Genomic DNA, 18,258 nt, shown 5'->3' with positions numbered 1-18,258 from the left:
AAAATACTTTGAAGTACTTTTTTGAGGGGGGGCTTCTCTGCTTTACTATTTATATTTTTTGACAACTTGGTACGTTTACTCCACTACATTCCTAAAGAAAATCTGTACTTTTTTACTCCATGCATTTTCCGTGACTCTCTGTAGTACTCGTTACATTTAGAATGCTCAGGCAGGACAGCAATATGGTGCAATTCACGCAGCTATCAATATCATGCGGTAACATACCTACTGCCTCTAATATGTTGGACTCACTAAACACCACAAACACTGCATTTGTAAATGGTCAACGATTGTATAGATTGTGTTTTATCATAGTAAAGCTATATTTCTTATTACCTTTTTATTACTTATGTTTCCACTGTACAAAGATATACATAACACATTGTTTTATTATTACATTAATAATAAGTATCTCTCAACGCATTACATACATTTGCATTAATGCAATGGGGAAATTAACTTTGGGACAATAAGAGGCTGAAATATTTAGAGAGAGGGGGGAGATGGGGGACTCCCCCCGTCCCCCCGTCCCCCCTCCCTGTTCGCTTGGCCTATTTCAAAGAGATGGAAGGAAGTGTCAGTTATACCATTACAGATAGCAGCCATGACACATCTCTTTGAGCCCATATTTGGCAAATGAGGATGTTTGTGTGTGAGAATGTATAGTGCCAATGTAACTTTAACGTACAAGTGTGCTTTAGCATAGGATGTCGCTTTACCATGAACTTGGACAGAAACATACAGTAACACAACATTTACTTTTATCCTTCATATTTAAAAAAAAAAAAATCCATCATACTAACTACTATCCCCTTTACGGAAGTAAAATTATACCACAGCGGCGTATGTTGCTTAATAGACTGCTCTGTCCTTGAAACCAGCCACCAGTGCTGATACTAATGGACAAGTAGAAAACACGTCGATATATAGCAAATAAGTTCAGTGAAAAGCAGAACATTAAAAGGACAAGAAAGAAAGACAAAAAAAAATCCCGTAGAGACGAAAGGAAAATAAAGTTGAATAAGGAACAGAGTAAAGATGAAGTTAGAGAGAGGGATGTTGGTGTTTACTTGGGATGTGAGAGAGAGGGAGAGAGAGAGAGAGAGAGAGTGAGACAGGGGTGTGTGTGTGTGTGTGTGTGTGTGTGTGTGTGTGGTCAGGTGTTTAGGTGTGTGTGTGTGTGTGTGTGTGTGTGTGTGTGTGTGTGTGTGTGTGTGTGTGTGTGTGTGTGTGTGTGTGTGTGTGGTCAGGTGTTTAGGTGTGTGTGTGTGTGTGTGTGTGTGTGTGTGTGGGTGTGTGTGTGTGTGTGGTCAGGTGTTTAGGTGTGTGTGTGTGTGTGTGTGTGGTCAGGTGTTTAGGTGTGTGTGTGTGTGTGTGTGTGTGTGTGTGTGTGTGTGTGTGTGTGTGTGTGTGTGTGTGTGTGTGTGTGTGTGTGTGTGTGTGTGTGTGTGTGTGTGTGTGTGTGTGTGTGTGGTCAGGTGTTTAGTTTTGTTTATTAGGGTATCCATCAGCTGTTGAATGCAGTAGCTCATCTTCCTGTGTGTGGGTTTCAATACCTTTCTCAATTGTGAAAAAACCACAGGTCTCTCCAGCCATTACCCATACCTCCTCCTCCTCCAAAATTATGTTCCCTTGCTAGCCTCCACTCTGAGTGACATCACTGGAGTTTCCCTTGGCTGCTACATGTATATAGCAAGCAGCACTGAGAGTATCAGTCAATCAATCAGCAGGCCTGTCACTACCTACTACCTTCAAAACACAGTCAACCTCCGATAGCACTGAGGGGAGCTTAGCTACTGAAGTTATTCTAAGTTTACAAACTTGTATACCTATCGCAAAGAGCTTGATTGACATTGGAGCTCCAGGCTTCTCTTGGATACTAAGGACTTTGACGGAAGGTTCTACTATACGATGGAAGGTGATTGCAGCAGAGTGATGGTAGACATGGAGAGTGGCCCTGTATACCCAGCAACGACCGTGACCCTGGTACGGGAAAAGTCCTCACACCAGTGGAGGCTGTGTGGTGCCCTGCTGGCCATTGCACTGTTTGTCTCAGCTGCGCTTTTCATTACCTGGCACGCCAAGGTAAGAACATACAGGCACTTTTATCTTATCATTAATTATTAGTGGGATAATGGCTAGTTAAATCGATAAGGGAACTGGATTATTTTTGATGAGCTGATATCAAGTATATTCCATCAGCAATTTGATAAATAAAATTTGAACTTTGTACTTAGATCCTGATTGAAACTACTGTGTATCTCTGTAGCTATATTTACATGTACTTTTACTTACATGTCTATACCTTCTGTATATCACTATAGATCTATTTATCTAAATGTCCACATATCTATATATCTATAGCATCTACATATCTACATATCTATATACCTACATATCTATATGTCTACCTATCTATATGTCTACATATCTATGTGTATATATATATATAAATATTTAAATATCTATACATATGTGTATACATATATATACACACACATATATATATATATATATATATATATATATATATATATATATATATATATATATATATATATATATATATATCACCACCATGTATCTTTGTAAATCTGTATATATCTCCTGTGTAGCGTCAATGTGAAACCGATCACAGGACTAACTTTTCTCTGTATATCTCCTGTGTAGCGTCAATGTGAAACCGATCACAGGACTAACTTTTCTCTGTATATCTCCTGTGTAGCGTCAATGTGAAACCGATCACAGGACTAACTTTTCTCCATTTGTCTTTTCCTCTAACTCAGAAACAAGATCAGGTCGAGGAAGTTGATGGTGAGTTGGTTTATTTTTTCTTCTTCTGTCAGGTTCTATATGTTCTACTGCTGGTAATAACGGTGTTATAATATTGAATATATACTACTACTCACTTGACAAAGGACGTATTCTAAATAGCATCCTATTCCTTTTATAGTGCACTACTTATGACGGGAGCCCTATCGGCCCTGGTCAAAAGTAGTCCACTACATAGGGAATATAGAATGCCATTTGAGACAAAAACCTAAATGTGTAAGATAAACTCTCGCAAAGCTCTCAGAAGCTCTCGCAGCAGTACGGCATTATATGGAGTTTAACGTGAGAGAATTCATCCTCTGAAGTGTATGTCAGTTTCCTAAATCTCTGTCTTCTTCCCTCTTCAGAACTTCAGCATACATTGAGACAACTCTCTGGAAACATAAAGGCTGCCATTCATTTAGAAGGTAAAATAACACTTTACAGTAATGTATACATACAATGTCTGCTTCCAAAGTGGCACCCTATTCCTTATGTAGTGCACTAGTTTTGACCAGGGCCCATATGTAAGGGATAGGGTGTTATTTGGACAAGGGAAGGTTACCTGACAGGATGCCATATTAGAGTCATTTCAACAGCACTGTAGAACTGGAATGAACTTGTCTGCATGGTGAATAATCTGGATATATGCAATGTAAATTTGGTCTATGCAAATCAAATGCACACTTGACCCTTGACTTTGAAATGGGATTAGAAGCTGTGAATGAATCAAGCCTGTTTGACATACGGTATAAGTCAAGACATAAACTTCATCTCTTTTTGAAACTGCTCATTTACAACTTGCCTCAATAGAGATGGTGTGTCGTAGTGCTCCATCAGTCAATATCTACAGTCAATTATATTCATGTCCAACCACTGCATCTCAACCACTCTGATTTTATTTATTTTTGGGGTTAAAATGATTTGTACAGTTAAAAACTAATTAAAAGTACAAAGAACCCCAAAGGAAATCACATACAAGCGTTAAATGCATGTATTTATTTCCAATGTGGTCCTTGGAAGAGATTCATTATTTCCCATGTTAACCTCGCTCTTTTTCTTCTCCCAGGTGAATACAACAGCAGTGGAAAATACAAGACCACAGTGGAGTGGACAGACAGTGTGGGCCAGGTATTCTCACAGGGGGGTCTTAAACTCAACAACAACGAGATTGTGATCCCCCAGACGGGCCTATACTTCGTCTATAGCCAGGTCTCTTTCCACGTCAGCTGCAAGGCCAACCCAAAGCACCCTAACAACCAGGAGATGGTTCACCTGAGTAACACAGTCAAGCGCTGGTCCCCAAGCTACGGCAGCGCTGACAGCAAGGAGTACCTGCCGCTGCTCAACTCCGTACGCACCGTGTGTAAGAAGTCGTCCAACAGCGAGGCGAGCGAAGGAAAGTGGTATAATGCAGTGTACATGGGAGCAGTGTTCAACCTGGAGAAAGGAGACCTGCTCCGGACAGTCACAGAGAACAGGCTTCTGCCACATCTGGAGAGTGGCGCTGGGAAGAACTTTTTTGGCGTGTTCGCCTTGTGAGACAGACAAAATGGCTGACGATAGAGAGGAAGGCTACGTCCCAAATGCCACCCTTTGCCCTATACTTTAACTATGGGTGCACTATATAGGGAATAGGGTGCCATTTGGGACGGAGCCTCAGTGTGAGGGAAAGGTTCATACAGTTGTAGGGATTAGACAGCTGAAGAAGAAGAAGAGGATAATGGAAGGTTACCTGATAGGAGTCAGGGCCGTTTCATCTACTGAAGTTGACTGATGTTAAGGCATTGTGTTGTTTCGTGTTAAAGCCAATGCATTTTCTTTACTCTTCTGTCAAAGATTAGGAATTATAGCCTGGGAACCCGTCTGTTTGTGCCATCATGCTACTTCTTGCCACTCCTTGCCATGCCAAACATTGGCTTGCATGACAGCATGATGTAGGCAAGAGCACAAGCTGATCTGGAACCAGGCTAGAGAGATTATACCAATCTATCTAAACTGTAGCAGTTTATTTATATATACTTGGGGTTTATTGTATAACAAATGTGTTGCCATGGTGTTACCATGACAGTACATTTCTATGATGCTAATGCTGAACTACCATCCACAGCACATACACCAACCCACACTCTATATATATATATATATTCTACTATCTGAAGGAATTCTGACATACAGTGTGAGTCAATGTATTTAAGCATTGTGAATGTGCCACTACATCGGTCAAATGTCTCATATTGAGAAGTCAATGCAATTTCTAATTGATTCTGAAGTCATTATTTATTTCTATTTTATTAATATATTTATCATTATGTTTTAGTTAATTATACTTGTATTGTTGTCTGTATTTATTATTTATTATTTAACCTTTATTTAACTAGGCAAGTCAGTTAAGAACAAATTCTTATTTACAATGACGGCCTACCCCCTCGGCCAAACCTCCCCCTAACCCAGACGACAATGAGCTAATTGTGCTCCGCTATATGGGACTCCCAATCACAGCCGGGTTGTGATACAGCCTGGAATCGAACCAGGGTGCCTGTAGTGACGCCTCTAGCACTGATATGCAGTGCCTTAGACCGCTGCCCACTCGGAAGCCACTAAGGCTATATATTGTATAAATTCCTATTTAAATTACATTTGAAATAATTTATTTAATTTAATTGATTTGAAGTATCTAATACCTAATTGTTGTTATTTAATTGCCTTTTTATATTTCTACATTTTAAAGAGTAATTTAATTGTATACATGTATTTATTTAACTACAGTATTGTTGTTGAATTGAATATCTCAATAAAATGCCCAAAAAAAAGAGAAAAAAAAACATTTATTGTATGTGAATCAGTTCTGATCGTCAATGACAGGTTCTTCTAACATGGTCACTATTTTGAGATTCTACAGCCACGTAGAAGAAGAAAAGTGGTCTCTGGTGACTGTAGTCGAAGGGTCTTTAATGTATGCTGAAAGGGTTCTGAAAACACCACTGGAAAAACCTTCATAACAACAAGTGGCTCATATCATTTTGCATCAGTTCATAGTAGCTAATTCTATCAACAGGACTTTCTACAAATAGTTATCTCTTCGCCGTCGTGGAATGATTTGCATTTCTGTTGACCATTATCTCAATTGAATTAGCATACATTTGCAAAGACACCTCTACTAAAATAAACTCAGTGGGTGTTTCCACTGTGGTCAGTAGCATTTCCTCAAGTACTGTGTTAGTAGTGTGTGTCTGTGGGTTTCCTATACAGTCAGTTGCATTTCCTCAACAGACAATGTGGATAATCCCCTTCGTAATCAGGACCATGACTGCTGAGTGAGCAAACAGTGTGATCTACAGGGCTTCTTCTATTGGCCCCCCACGCATCTGCCCTCCTCGAACCCTAAACACGTGGGGGTGGTGGGAGGGATTTGTGCGGTGGCTTTCCAAACAGCATTAGTTTCCCTTTATAGCCACTGTTAAATGGTTCAATACTACTGCTACCTCTCACAGCTACGCTGCTATAATGATTATTGATTTGATTCATTACTACCACTACGCTGCTGTTCATTGATTATTGATTACCATTAGCCATTAGTATCTATCTATTTATCCTGCTACTGGTCACTATTACTGCTGTTTACATGTATATATTACCATTACTATCTATTTATCCTGCTACTGGTCACTATTACTGCTGTTTACATGTATATATTACCATTACTATCTATTTATCCTGCTACTGGTCACTATTACTGCTGTTTACATGTATATATTACCATTACTATCTATTTATCCTGCTACTGGTCACTATTACTGCTGTTTACATGTATATATTACCATTACTATCTATTTATCCTGCTACTGGTCACTATTACTGCTGTTTACATGTATATATTACCATTACTATCTATTTATCCTGCTACTGGTCACTATTACTGCTGTTTACATGTATATATTACCATTACTATCTATTTATCCTGCTACTGGTCACTATTACTGCTGTTTACATGTATATATTACCATTACTATCTATTTATCCTGCTACTGGTCACTATTACTGCTGTTTACATGTATATATTACCATTACTATCTATTTATCCTGCTACTGGTCACTATTACTGCTGTTTACATGTATATATTACCATTACTATCTATTTATCCTGCTACTGGTCACTATTACTGCTGTTTACATGTATATATTACCATTACTATCTATTTATCCTGCTACTGGTCACTATTACTGCTGTTTACATGTATATATTACATTTCCGGTCACAACTTGTTTACGCTGCTGTGCGTTTTTGTTGCCGATCTTACTTTGATACCTGACGGTTTTTTACTTTTTCATTACCGTATATTTTTACTTTTTCCCTCACTCAACTTTTTTCATTCAACTTTTTCACCCCGGAGGTTTTATCTGGACATGGTTCGTCAGGACTTCAAACAGCCGAAGCTAAGTAACATTAACATGATGCCTTCTAATTGCAGTCGTTGTACTTATAATATACAGGAGAACGATCGCCTTACGGCAAGGATAGCTGTGCTGCAAGCCCAGCTTCAGACGCGATCGTTAGGCAAGGGTAATTTCAGTGTAGGAAAGGATGAAACAGCGTCTGTGCCACCAGTAAGTACAGATAGTAACGTTAGTATAAACCCCCTCGCACGGTTCCCGCAGCCGGACAACTTTCTCATGGCTTCTGGAGGGAAACGCTGTAGGAATGCTCAACCGGTGTCGCTTATTCAGCCGACAGAAACTTTCAACCGGTTCTCCCCATTAAGCGAGTCGGAGTCGGAGGCCGAGACTTCTCTGGTCTCTACTCCTCCCGTTGTGGGGTCTGAGACGCCGACGGCTCCCACCATTAGCTCTGACAAATTGAAAACCCTAGTCATTGGCGACTCCATTACCCGCAGTATTAGACTTAAAACTAATCATCCAGCGATCATACACTGTTTACCAGGGGGCAGGGCTACCGACGTTAAGGCTAATCTAAAGACGGTGCTGGCTAAAGCTAAAACTGGCGAGTGTAGAGTATAGAGATATTGTTATCCACGTCGGCACCAACGATGTTAGGATGAAACAGTCAGAGGTCACCAAGCGCAACATAGCTTCAGCGTGTAAATCAGCTAGAAAGATGTGTCGGCATCGATTAATTGTCTCTGGCCCCCTCCCAGTTAGGGGGAGTGATGAGCTCTACAGCAGAGTCTCACAACTCAATCGCTGGTTGAAAACTGTTTTCTGCCCCTCCCAAAAGATAGAATTTGTAGATAATTGGCCCTCTTTCTGGGACTCACCCACAAACAGGACCAAGCCTGGCCTGTTGAGGAGTGACGGACTCCATCCTAGCTGGAGGGGTGCTCTCATCTTATCTATGAACATAGACAGGGCTCTAACTCCTCTAGCTCCACAATGAAATAGGGTGCAGGCCAGGCCTGTTAGCCAGCCTGCCAGCTTAGTGGAGTCTGCCACTAGCACAGTCAGCGTAGTCAGCTCAGCTTTCCCCATTGAGACCGTGTCTGTGCCTCGATCTAGGTTGGGCAAAATTAAAAATGGCGGTGTTCGCTTTAGCAATCTCACTAGTATAAAGACCTCCTCCATTCCTGCCATTATTGAAAGAGATTGTGATACCTCACATCTCAAAATTGGGTTACTTAATGTTAGATCCCTCACTTCCAAGGCAGTTATAGTCAATGAACTAATCACTGATCATATTCTTGATGTGATTGGCCTGACTGAAACATGGCTTAAGCCTGATGAATTTACTGTGTTAAATGAGGCCTCACCCCCTGGTTACATTAGTGACCATACCCCCCGTGCATCCGGCAAAGGCGGAGGTGTTGCTAACATTTACGATAGCAAATTTCAATTTACAAAAAAAAAACAACAATGACGTTTTCGTCTTTTGAGCTTCTAGTCATGAAATCTATGCAGCCTACTCACTCACTTTTTATAGCTACTGTTTATAGGCCTCCTGGGCCATATGCAGTGTTCCTCACTGAGTTCCCTGAATTCCTATCGGATCTTGTAGTCATAGCAGATAATATTCAAATTTTTGGTGACTTTAACATTCACATGGAAAAGTCCACAGACCCACTCCAAAAGGCTTTCTGAGCCATCATCGACTCAGTGGGTTTTGTCCAACATGTCTCTGGACCTACTCACTGCCACAGTCATACTCTGGACCTAGTTTTGTCCCATGGAATAAATGTTGTGGATCTAAATGTTTTTCCTCATAATCCTGGACTATCGGACCACCATTTTATTACGTTTGCAATTGCAACAAATAATCTGCTCAGACCCCAACCAAGGAGCATTAAAAGTCGTGCTATAAATTCTCAGACAACCCAAAGATTCCTTGATGCCCTTCCAGACTGCCTCTGCCTACCCAAGGACGTCAGAGGACAAAAATCAGTTAACCACCTAACCGAGGAACTCAATTTAACCTTGCGCAATACCCTAGATGCAGTTGCACCCCTAAAAACTAAAAACATCTGTCATAAGAAACTAGCTCCCTGGTATACAGAAAATACACGAGCTCTGAAGCAAGCTTCCAGAAAATTGGAACGGAAATGGCGCCACACCAAACTGGAAGTCTTCCGACTAGCTTGGAAAGACAGTACCGTGCAGTATCGAAGAGCCCTCACTGCTGCTCGATCATCCTATTTTTCCAACTTAATTGAGGAAAATAAGAACAATCCGAAATTTCTTTTTGATACTGTCGCAAAGCTAACTAAAAAGCAGCCTTCGCAAATGGAGGATGGCTTTCACTTCAGCAGTAATAAATTTATGAACTTCTTTGAGGAAAAGATCATGATCATTAGAAAGCAAATTACAGACTCCTCTTTAAATCTGGGTATTCCTCCAAAGCTCCATTGTCCTGAGTCTGCACAACTCTGCCAGGACCTAGGATCAAGGGAGATACTAAAGTGTTTTAGTACTATATCTCTTGACGCAATGATGAAAATAATCATGGCCTCCAAACCCTCAAGCTGCATACTGGACCCTATTCCAACTAAACTACTGAAAGAGCTGCTTCCTGTGCTTGGCCCTCCTATGTTGAACATAATAAACGGCTCTCTATCCACCGGATGTGTACCATGCTCACTAAAAGTGGCAGTAATAAAGCCTCTCTTGAAAAAGCCGAATCTTGATCCAGAAATTATAAAAAACTATCGGCCTATATCGAATCTTCCATTCCTCTCAAAAATTTTAGAAAAAGCTGTTGCACAGCAACTCACTGCCTTCCTGAAGACAAACAATGTATACGAAACACTTCAGTCTGGTTTTAGACCCCATCATAGCACTGAGACTGCACTTGTGAAGGTGGTAAATGACCTTTTAATGACGTCAGACCGAGGCTCTGCATCTGTCCTCGTGCTCCTAGATCTTAGTGCCGCTTTTGATACCATCGATCACCACATTCTTTTGGAGAGATTGGAAACCCAAATTGGTCTACATGGACAAGTTCTGGCCTGGTTTAGATCTTATCTGTCGGAAAGATATCAGTTTGTCTCTGTGAATGGTTTGTCCTCTGACAAATCAATTGTAAATTTCGGTGTTCCTCAAGGTTCCGTTTTAGGACCACTATTGTTTTCACTATATATTTTACCTCTTGGGGATGTCATTCGAAAACATGTTAAATTTCACTGCTATGCGGATGACACACAGCTGTACATTTCAATGAAACATGGTGAAGCCCCAAAATTGCCCTCGCTAGAAGCCTGTGTTTCAGACATAAAGAAGTGGATGGCTGCAAACTTTCTACTTTTAAACTCGGACAAAACAGAGATGCTTGTTCTAGGTCCCAAGAAACAAAGAGATCTTCTGTTGAATCTGACAATTAATCTGGATGGTTGTACAGTCGTCTCAAATAAAACTGTGAAGGACCTCGGCGTTACTCTGGACCCTGATCTCTCTTTTGAAGAACATATCAAGACTGTTTCAAGGACAGCTTTTTTCCATCTACGTAACATTGCAAAAATCAGAAATTTTCTGTCCAAAAATGACGCAGAAAAATTAATCCATGCTTTTGTTACTTCTAGGCTGGACTACTGCAATGCTCTACTTTCCGGCTACCCGGATAAAGCACTAAATAAACTTCAGTTAGTGCTAAATACGGCTGCTAGAATCCTGACTAGAACGAAAAAATTTGATCATATTACTCCAGTGCTAGCCTCCCTACACTGGCTTCCTGTTAAGGCAAGGGCTGATTTCAAGGTTTTACTGCTAACCTACAAAGCATTACATGGGCTTGCTCCTACCTATCTTTCCGATTTGGTCCTGCCGTACATACCTACACGTACGCTACGGTCACAAGACGCAGGCCTCCTAATTGTCCCTAGAATTTCTAAGCAAACGGCTGGAGGTAGGGCTTTCTCCTATAGAGCTCCATTTTTATGGAATGGTCTGCCTACCAATGTGAGAGACGCAGACTCAGTCTCAACCTTTAAGTCTTTACTGAAGACTTATCTCTTCAGTAGGTCCTATGATTAAGTATAGTCTGGCCCAGGAGTGTGAAGGTGAACGGAAAGGCTGGAGCAACGAACCGCCCTTGCTGTCTCTGCCTTGCCGGTTCCCCTCTTTCCACTGGGATTCTCTGCCTCTAACCCTTTTACAGGGGCTGAGTCACTGGCCTACTGGTGTTCTTCCATGCCGTCCATGGGAGGGGTGCGTCACTTGAGTGGGTTGAGTCACTGACGTGGTCTTCCTGTCTGGGTTGGCGCCCCCCCTTGGGTTGTGCCATGGCGGAGATCGTTGTGGGCTATACTCGGCCTTGTCTTAGGACGGTAAGTTGGTGGTTGGAGACATCCCTCTAGTGGTGTGGGGGCTGTGCTTTGGCAAAGTGGGTGGGGTTATATCCTGCCTGTTTGGCCCTGTCCGGGGGTATCATCGGATGGGGCCACAGTGTCTTCTGATCCCTCCTGTCTCAGCCTCCAGTATTTATGCTGCAGTAGTTTATGTGTCGGGGGGCTAGGGTCAGTCTGTTACATCTGGAGTATTTCTCTTGTCTTATCCGGTGTCCTGTGTGTATTTAAATATGCTCTCTCTAATTCTCTCTTTCTCTCTTTCTGTCTTTCTCTCGGAGGACCTGAGCCCTAGGACCATGCCTCAGGACTACCTGGTATGATGACTCCTTGCTGTCCCCAGTCCACCTGGCCGTGCTGCTGCTCCAGTTTCAACTGTTCTGCCTGCGGCTATGGAACCCTGACCTGTTCACCGGACGTGCTTGTTGCACCCTCGACAACTACTATGATTATTATTATTTGACCATGCTGGTCATTTATGAACATTTTAACATTTTGACCATGTTCTGTTATAATATCCACCCTGCACAGCCAGAAGAGGACTGGCCACCCCTCATAGCCTGGTTCCTCTCTAGGTTTCTTCCTAGGTTTTTGGCCTTTCTAGGGAGTTTTTCCTAGGGAGTTTTTCCTAGCCACCGTGCTTCTTTCACATGCTTTGCTTGCTGTTTGGGGTTTTAGGCTGGGTTTCTGTACAGCACTTTGAGAATATCAGCTGATGTACGAAGGGCTATATAAAAATACATTTGATTTGAAATTTGATATATTACCATTAGTATCTATCTATTTATCCTGCTACTGGTCACTATTACTGCTGTTTACATGTATATATTACCATTACTATCTATTTATCCTGCTACTGGTCACTATTACTGCTGTTTACATGTATATATTACCATTACTATCTATTTATCCTGCTACTGGTCACTATTACTGCTGTTTACATGTATATATTACCATTACTATCTATTTATCCTGCTACTGGTCACTATTACTGCTGTTTACATGTATATATTACCATTACTATCTATTTATCCTTCTACTGGTCACTATTACTGCTGTTTACATGTATATATTACCATTACTATCTATTTATCCTGCTACTGGTCACTATTACTGCTGTTTACATGTATATATTACCATTACTATCTATTTATCCTGCTACTGGTCACTATTACTGCTGTTTACATGTATATATTACCATTACTATCTATTTATCCTGCTACTGGTCACTATTACTGCTGTTTACATGTATATATTACCATTACTATCTATTTATCCTGCTACTGGTCACTATTACTGCTGTTTACATGTATATATTACCATTACTATCTATTTATCCTGCTACTGGTCACTATTACTGCAGAGCCCCTGGTGGATCCAGGCAGAGCCCCTGGTGTGTGTGTGTGTGTGTGTGTGTGTGTGTGTGTGTGTGTGTGTGTGTGTGTGTGTGTGTGTGTGTGTGCGGGGATTTACTGAGGCCCTGCTGGTCCAAAGGATTGTGATTCATGGTCTTTCCTTTGACAGATCTGTACTCTGAAAATATCCATTGATCCTCTGTATATTCTTCAAAGGGATAATATGGATTATTCGTAGAATGCAGACAATGTAATATTACGACTTAGAAACACCAACCTGCACCTTTATTTGACTGGCTCTGCTACCAAAAAGCCCACAGAATTTATGTAACATCTCATATACATCATCACATACATCATATTAAATTATATAACACAATGTAAATATTATGAAAAAACAATGACTTTATTTTTAATATCATTGCTGTTGCATTTCACATAATCTCAAAATGTTAACCATCCTTAACTATCCTTATAGTACTGTATGTAAATACAGTACTATAATTCAAATACCACACAGGAATACCATATGCGTACGTATGTATGAGCAAGATAATACATATATCATAATAATCATTTACACAATGTCAATATTGTGCACATCCTCGTTTTGTATAAACATCACTGGTATCATTACTGTACTCCGACTACACAGAGCTCGCTATACATTACATACAGAATACTGACAAACACATGCACAGATGGGCACCATAAAGGATTGTAAACAAAGGATCTGACATGAGGACTGCGTTATACAATGTTCTCGTTATAATGCGTACATTAGAGCTTCATAAGCACTACTCAAGACATTCATAATTGCTTACGACACGACAACTCATATCACAGTCATTAACAAGCTGGGCTACTGTACCACGCTAGAGTCTAGAGAGTTCAAAGGTCAAGCAAGGCCAAGGCATTCTGGGGCCTTGAGAAAGGTTGAAGGTCACACAAGCACTAACTCATTTGCCATAAGAGTTGATGAATACGGAAGAGTTGCTGATGAGGGTGCACTCCATATTACATTACGTGGGTTGTGGGTCAGGGGCGTGGGTCGTAAAAAGTCCAAGGGCTTGATTCAATCTGTAGAGCGGTAGAGCTGTGTAGTAGCGAGGAAGAGCTGCGTTGTAGCGAGGAAGAGCTGCGTAGTAGCGAGTAAGAGCTGCGTTGTAGCGCGGAAGAGCTGCGTTGTAGCGAGGAAGAGCGGCGTTGTAGCGAGGAAGAGCTGCGTTGTAGCGAGGAAGAGGTGCGTTGTAGCGAGGAAGAGCGGTGTTGTAGCGAGGTTGAGATGTAAAGATGATTTCTGAATGAGCAGACATATGCAGCGTTTACCGTGAATTCAGTCGCCACAAACGCAGAAACATTTCCATTAAATGTCAATCACGCTATAACTCTGATCTTCTGCCATACTGATTGAATCAAAGCCCCAAAATGAAACATCGGGATAAAAAAGACTAGGTTTATAAAAGAGTAGAGGTCACAGAACTGAAAAGTACTGTGCTGGTCCAGAGAGGGAGATGTGCTCCAGACCTGTCTAAATCAACATCCTCCCTATGGGGTAGAGGGTACAGAAATACGTAGGGGGCCATTTCAGCTATTGCATTTCTCAACATCACAAAGCGGATCATCTGACAGAGGCAGGGTACTCTCACCGCGCTGGTGGAATTATGGTCAATATCTGAGGAAGGGTTACTTTCTGTCCGTCTCTAAAAAAGTACAGTGCTAAAATAAAAGTCCTTCCTCCTTGACATTTGTTTCACAAGGCAAACATGAAACCATGGAGCAGAACCCGCCAACAAAACAGGGAATTTCAGCTGAATGGAGGGGAGATTTTTACAGCCACGTGTTTGTTTTGAGAAGTTTACAATTTGTTTCAAGCACAGCCTCTCCCTAAAGTGTCACTGAGGAATCAACTGGATCTTCAGATGGGTGATTCAAACTTTGTCCCAAAATAGCACCCTATGTAGTGTACTAGAGCAACTATGGGCCCTGGTGCACACTACATAGGGAATAGGGTACCATTTGGGATGTATGAAGCTTTTAGCCGGCGCGACAGTGAGATAAAAAAAAAAAAAGAAAAATCAATGACAAATGCGTGTATGAGCTTGTGAGGCTTGTGCAGCATAACATATCATTGTGTCAAAACAATCTCCAGGTACTACCTCCTCCAACTTTTAACTAAACGGTTCAGAGCCCAACTAATGTTCAGAAGAGCTCTAAAAGTATGATTCCATTTGACAGTTGGTCGTATTATATCATCCTATTACGATTTGACCTGTTATAGGGTTGCAAAACTCCCAGGTTTCCCACAAATCACGGTTGTAGGATTCCTGTTTTCTGACTTATTCCTTTCTCAGTCCGGGAATCTGCCAACCAGGATTTGTGGAAAACCTGGGAATTTTGGGGTAAGTTAGCAAAATTGTTCAACCCTAACCTGTTATCTTCAGCTATATTCCTATTTGGCTTGTATTTTGGACACCTCTTTCTGTCTGCCTTATCTGCTTAGAAGTCTCTTCCGGCAACAGCTGTGGACTAGCATTAAAATCACTGTTTCAGTGTTGCTCAGCTTTATGAAATACCCAGTCAGGCAGTACTTCACTTACTGCAATCAGGACAACTTAAATACTTTCTAGTGGAGGCCTTATCTGCATCTGCATTGAACCTACTGTAACACTGCCACCCATAAACAGATTATTCTGCAGCTGGAATACATCCCAATAATCAGCATACACCAGGTGTGGAGAGAGGTGTGGAGAGAGAGAGAGGTGTGGAGAGAGAGAGAGAGAGAGAGAGAGAGAGGTGTGGAGAGAGAGAGAGAGAGAGAGGTGTAGAGAGAGAGAGAGAGGTGTGGAGAGAGAGAGAGAGAGAGGTGTGGAGAGAGAGAGAGAGAGGCGTGGAGAGAGAGAGCGAGAGAGAGACCTTTTGTGAGTGTAATGTTTACTGTTCATTTTTATTGTTTATTTCACTTTTGTTAAGTATCTACTTCACTTGGTTTGGCAATGTTTCCCATGCCAATAAATCCCTTAAATTGAATAGAAAATGTAATTGACAAAGAGACAGACAGAGAGAGACAGAGAGGTCCGCTCACGAAACCAAGAATTCACAAAACGGGACAAAGACCAAATTGAGACTCTGCATGCAGAATTCTGCTAAAATATCTTCTGTGTACAACGTAAAACACCAAATAATGCATGCAGAGCAGAATTAGGCCGACACCCGCTAATTATCAAAATCCAGAAAAGAGTCGTTAAATTCTACAACCACCTAAAAGGAAGTGATTCCAAAACCTTCCATAACAAAGCCATCACCTACAGAGAGATGAACCTGGAGAAGAGTCCCCTAAGCAAGCTGGTCCTGGGGCTCTGTTCACAAACACAAACAGACCCCACAGAGCCCCAGGACAGCAACACAATTAGACCCAACCAAATCATGAGAAAACAAAAAGATAATTACTTGACACATTGGAAAAAGATTACCAAAAAACAGAGCAAACTAGAATGCTATTTGGCCCTAAACAGAGAGTACACAGTGGCAGAATACCTGACCACTGTGACTGACCCAAACTTAAGGACAGCTTTGACTATGGACAGACTCAGTGAGCATTGCCTTGGCTCTCATGAGAAGACATGCTATGTGCACACTGCCCACAAAATGAGGTGGAAACTGAGCTGCACTTCCTGACCTCCTGACCAATGTATGACCATATTAGAGACACATATTTCCCTCAGATTACACAGACCCACAAAGAATTCCCCCGCAAAAATCAAATTTTTGATAAACTCCCATATCTACTGGGTAATGTACCACAGTGTGCCATCACAGCAGCAAGATTTGTGACCTGTTGCCATAATAAAAGGACAACCAGTGAAGAACAAACACCATTGTAAATACAACCTATATTTATGTTGATTTATTTTCCCTTTTGTACTTTAACTATTTGCCCATCATTACAACACTGTATATAGACATAATATGACATTTGAAATGTCTTTATTCTTTTGGAACTTTTGTGTGAGTAATGTTTACTGTTAATTTGTTGATGTTCATTTCACTTTTATTTATTATCTATTTCACTTGCTTTGGCAATGTAAACATATGTTTCCCATGACAAAAAATCCCCTTAAATTGAATTGAGAGAGATATGGATATATATATATATATATATAGAGAGAGAAAGAGAGAGAGAGGGAGAGGTGAGGAGAAAGAGAGAGGTGTGGAGAGAGAGAGAGGTGTGGAGAGAGAGAGCGAGATGTGGAGAGAGAGAGCGAGAGAGCGAGAGAGAGGTGTGGAGAGAGAGAGAGGTGTGGAGAGAGAGAGCGAGATGTGGAGAGAGAGAGCGAGAGAGAGAGAGAGAGAGGTGTGGAGAGAGAGAGAGCTGTGGAGAGAGAGAGGTGTGGAGAGAGAGAGCGAGGTGTGGAGAGAGAGAGCGAGAGAGAGAGAGAGAGAGAGAGGTGTGGAGAGAGAGAGAGGTGTGGAGAGAGAGTGAGAGAGAGGTGTGGAGAGAGAGAGAGAGAGAGAGGTGTGGAGAGAGAGGTGTGGAGAGACAGAGAGCTAGAGAGAGAGCGAGAGAGAGAGAGGTGTGGAGAGAGAGAGGTGTGGAGAGAGAGCGAGAGAGACAGAGAGAAAGAGAGCGAGAGAGCTAGAGAGAGGTGTGGAGAGAAAGAGAGAGAGCCTCTGGTTATTTCAACCAATAGAGAGAGAATGAGCACAGCAGAAATAGGTCCCAACTCTAAAGTAGTCTCTTGAATAGAATAATAGGATCCTCAGAAATATCATAAACATGATGATAGAGACATTTAAGAGTAAACACACATTTTCATGGAATGGGAAAAATCTATTATCGCTTACGCTGTATAGACAGCTGATCTGGTACACGCATCTGACAAAGACAAAGCATGTCAGTGTTCTGTCTACGTTCAACCAGCTGCTTATTCCTTAACAGATTCTCCTTTAATGTTGAAGGTGCTGCTGTAGCATCTCATATGATCCTGATTCTCCTTTAATGTTGAAGGTGCTGCTGTAGCATCTCATATGATCCTGATGCTCCTTTAATGTTGAAGGTACTGCTGTAGCATCTCATATGATCCTGATGCTCCTTTAATGTTGAAGGTGCTGCTGTAGCATCTCATATGATCCTGATGCTCCTTTAATGTTGAAGGTGCTGCTGTAGCATCTCATATGATCCTGATTCTCCTTTAATGTTGAAGGTGCTGCTGTAGCATCTCATATGATCCTGATTCTCCTTTAATGTTGAAGGTGCTGCTGTAGGATCTCATATGATCCTGATGCTCCTTTAATGTTGAAGGTAC

At 41.4% G+C, this 18,258-nt stretch overlaps 2 protein-coding genes across 2 annotated transcripts in view; one reads left to right on the top strand and one right to left on the bottom strand.

The window, feature by feature from the left end:
* The first annotated feature begins 1,384 nt into the window (after window positions 1–1,384).
* LOC106589058 (tumor necrosis factor) lies at window positions 1,385–5,569 on the top strand. The gene is made up of 4 exons (XM_014178730.3): window positions 1,385–2,085; window positions 2,787–2,814; window positions 3,180–3,239; window positions 3,881–5,569. The coding sequence occupies exons 1-4, from the start codon at window positions 1,912–1,914 to the stop codon at window positions 4,351–4,353; spliced, it is 735 nt and encodes a 244-aa protein (XP_014034205.1). The 5' UTR covers window positions 1,385–1,911; the 3' UTR covers window positions 4,354–5,569.
* Window positions 5,570–13,215: 7,646 nt separating this feature from the next.
* Window positions 13,216–18,258, bottom strand: part of LOC106589056 (gamma-aminobutyric acid type B receptor subunit 1) — a 145,136-nt gene continuing 140,093 nt past the window's right edge. Inside the window, exon 18 of the mRNA XM_082970245.1 lies at window positions 13,216–18,258. This exon is cut by the window's right edge and continues 1,857 nt beyond it. The gene's annotated coding sequence lies outside the window, so the exon portion shown is untranslated.

Source organism: Salmo salar, chromosome 27, assembly GCF_965601325.2.
Source record: "Salmo salar chromosome 27, fSalSal1, whole genome shotgun sequence".
NCBI lineage: Eukaryota > Metazoa > Chordata > Actinopteri > Salmoniformes > Salmonidae > Salmo > Salmo salar.
This window is presented reverse-complemented; position numbering and strand designations above follow the sequence as displayed.

Coding starts and splice junctions, on each gene's coding strand:
- LOC106589058 (XM_014178730.3), top strand. CDS start 1,912: ATGGAAGGTGATTGCAGCAGAGTGATGGTAGACATGGAGAGTGGCCCT. Junction 2,086..2,786: donor TCATTACCTGGCACGCCAAG/GTAAGAACATAC, acceptor CCTCTAACTCAG/AAACAAGATCAGGTCGAGGA. Junction 2,815..3,179: donor TCAGGTCGAGGAAGTTGATG/GTGAGTTGGTTT, acceptor TTCCCTCTTCAG/AACTTCAGCATACATTGAGA.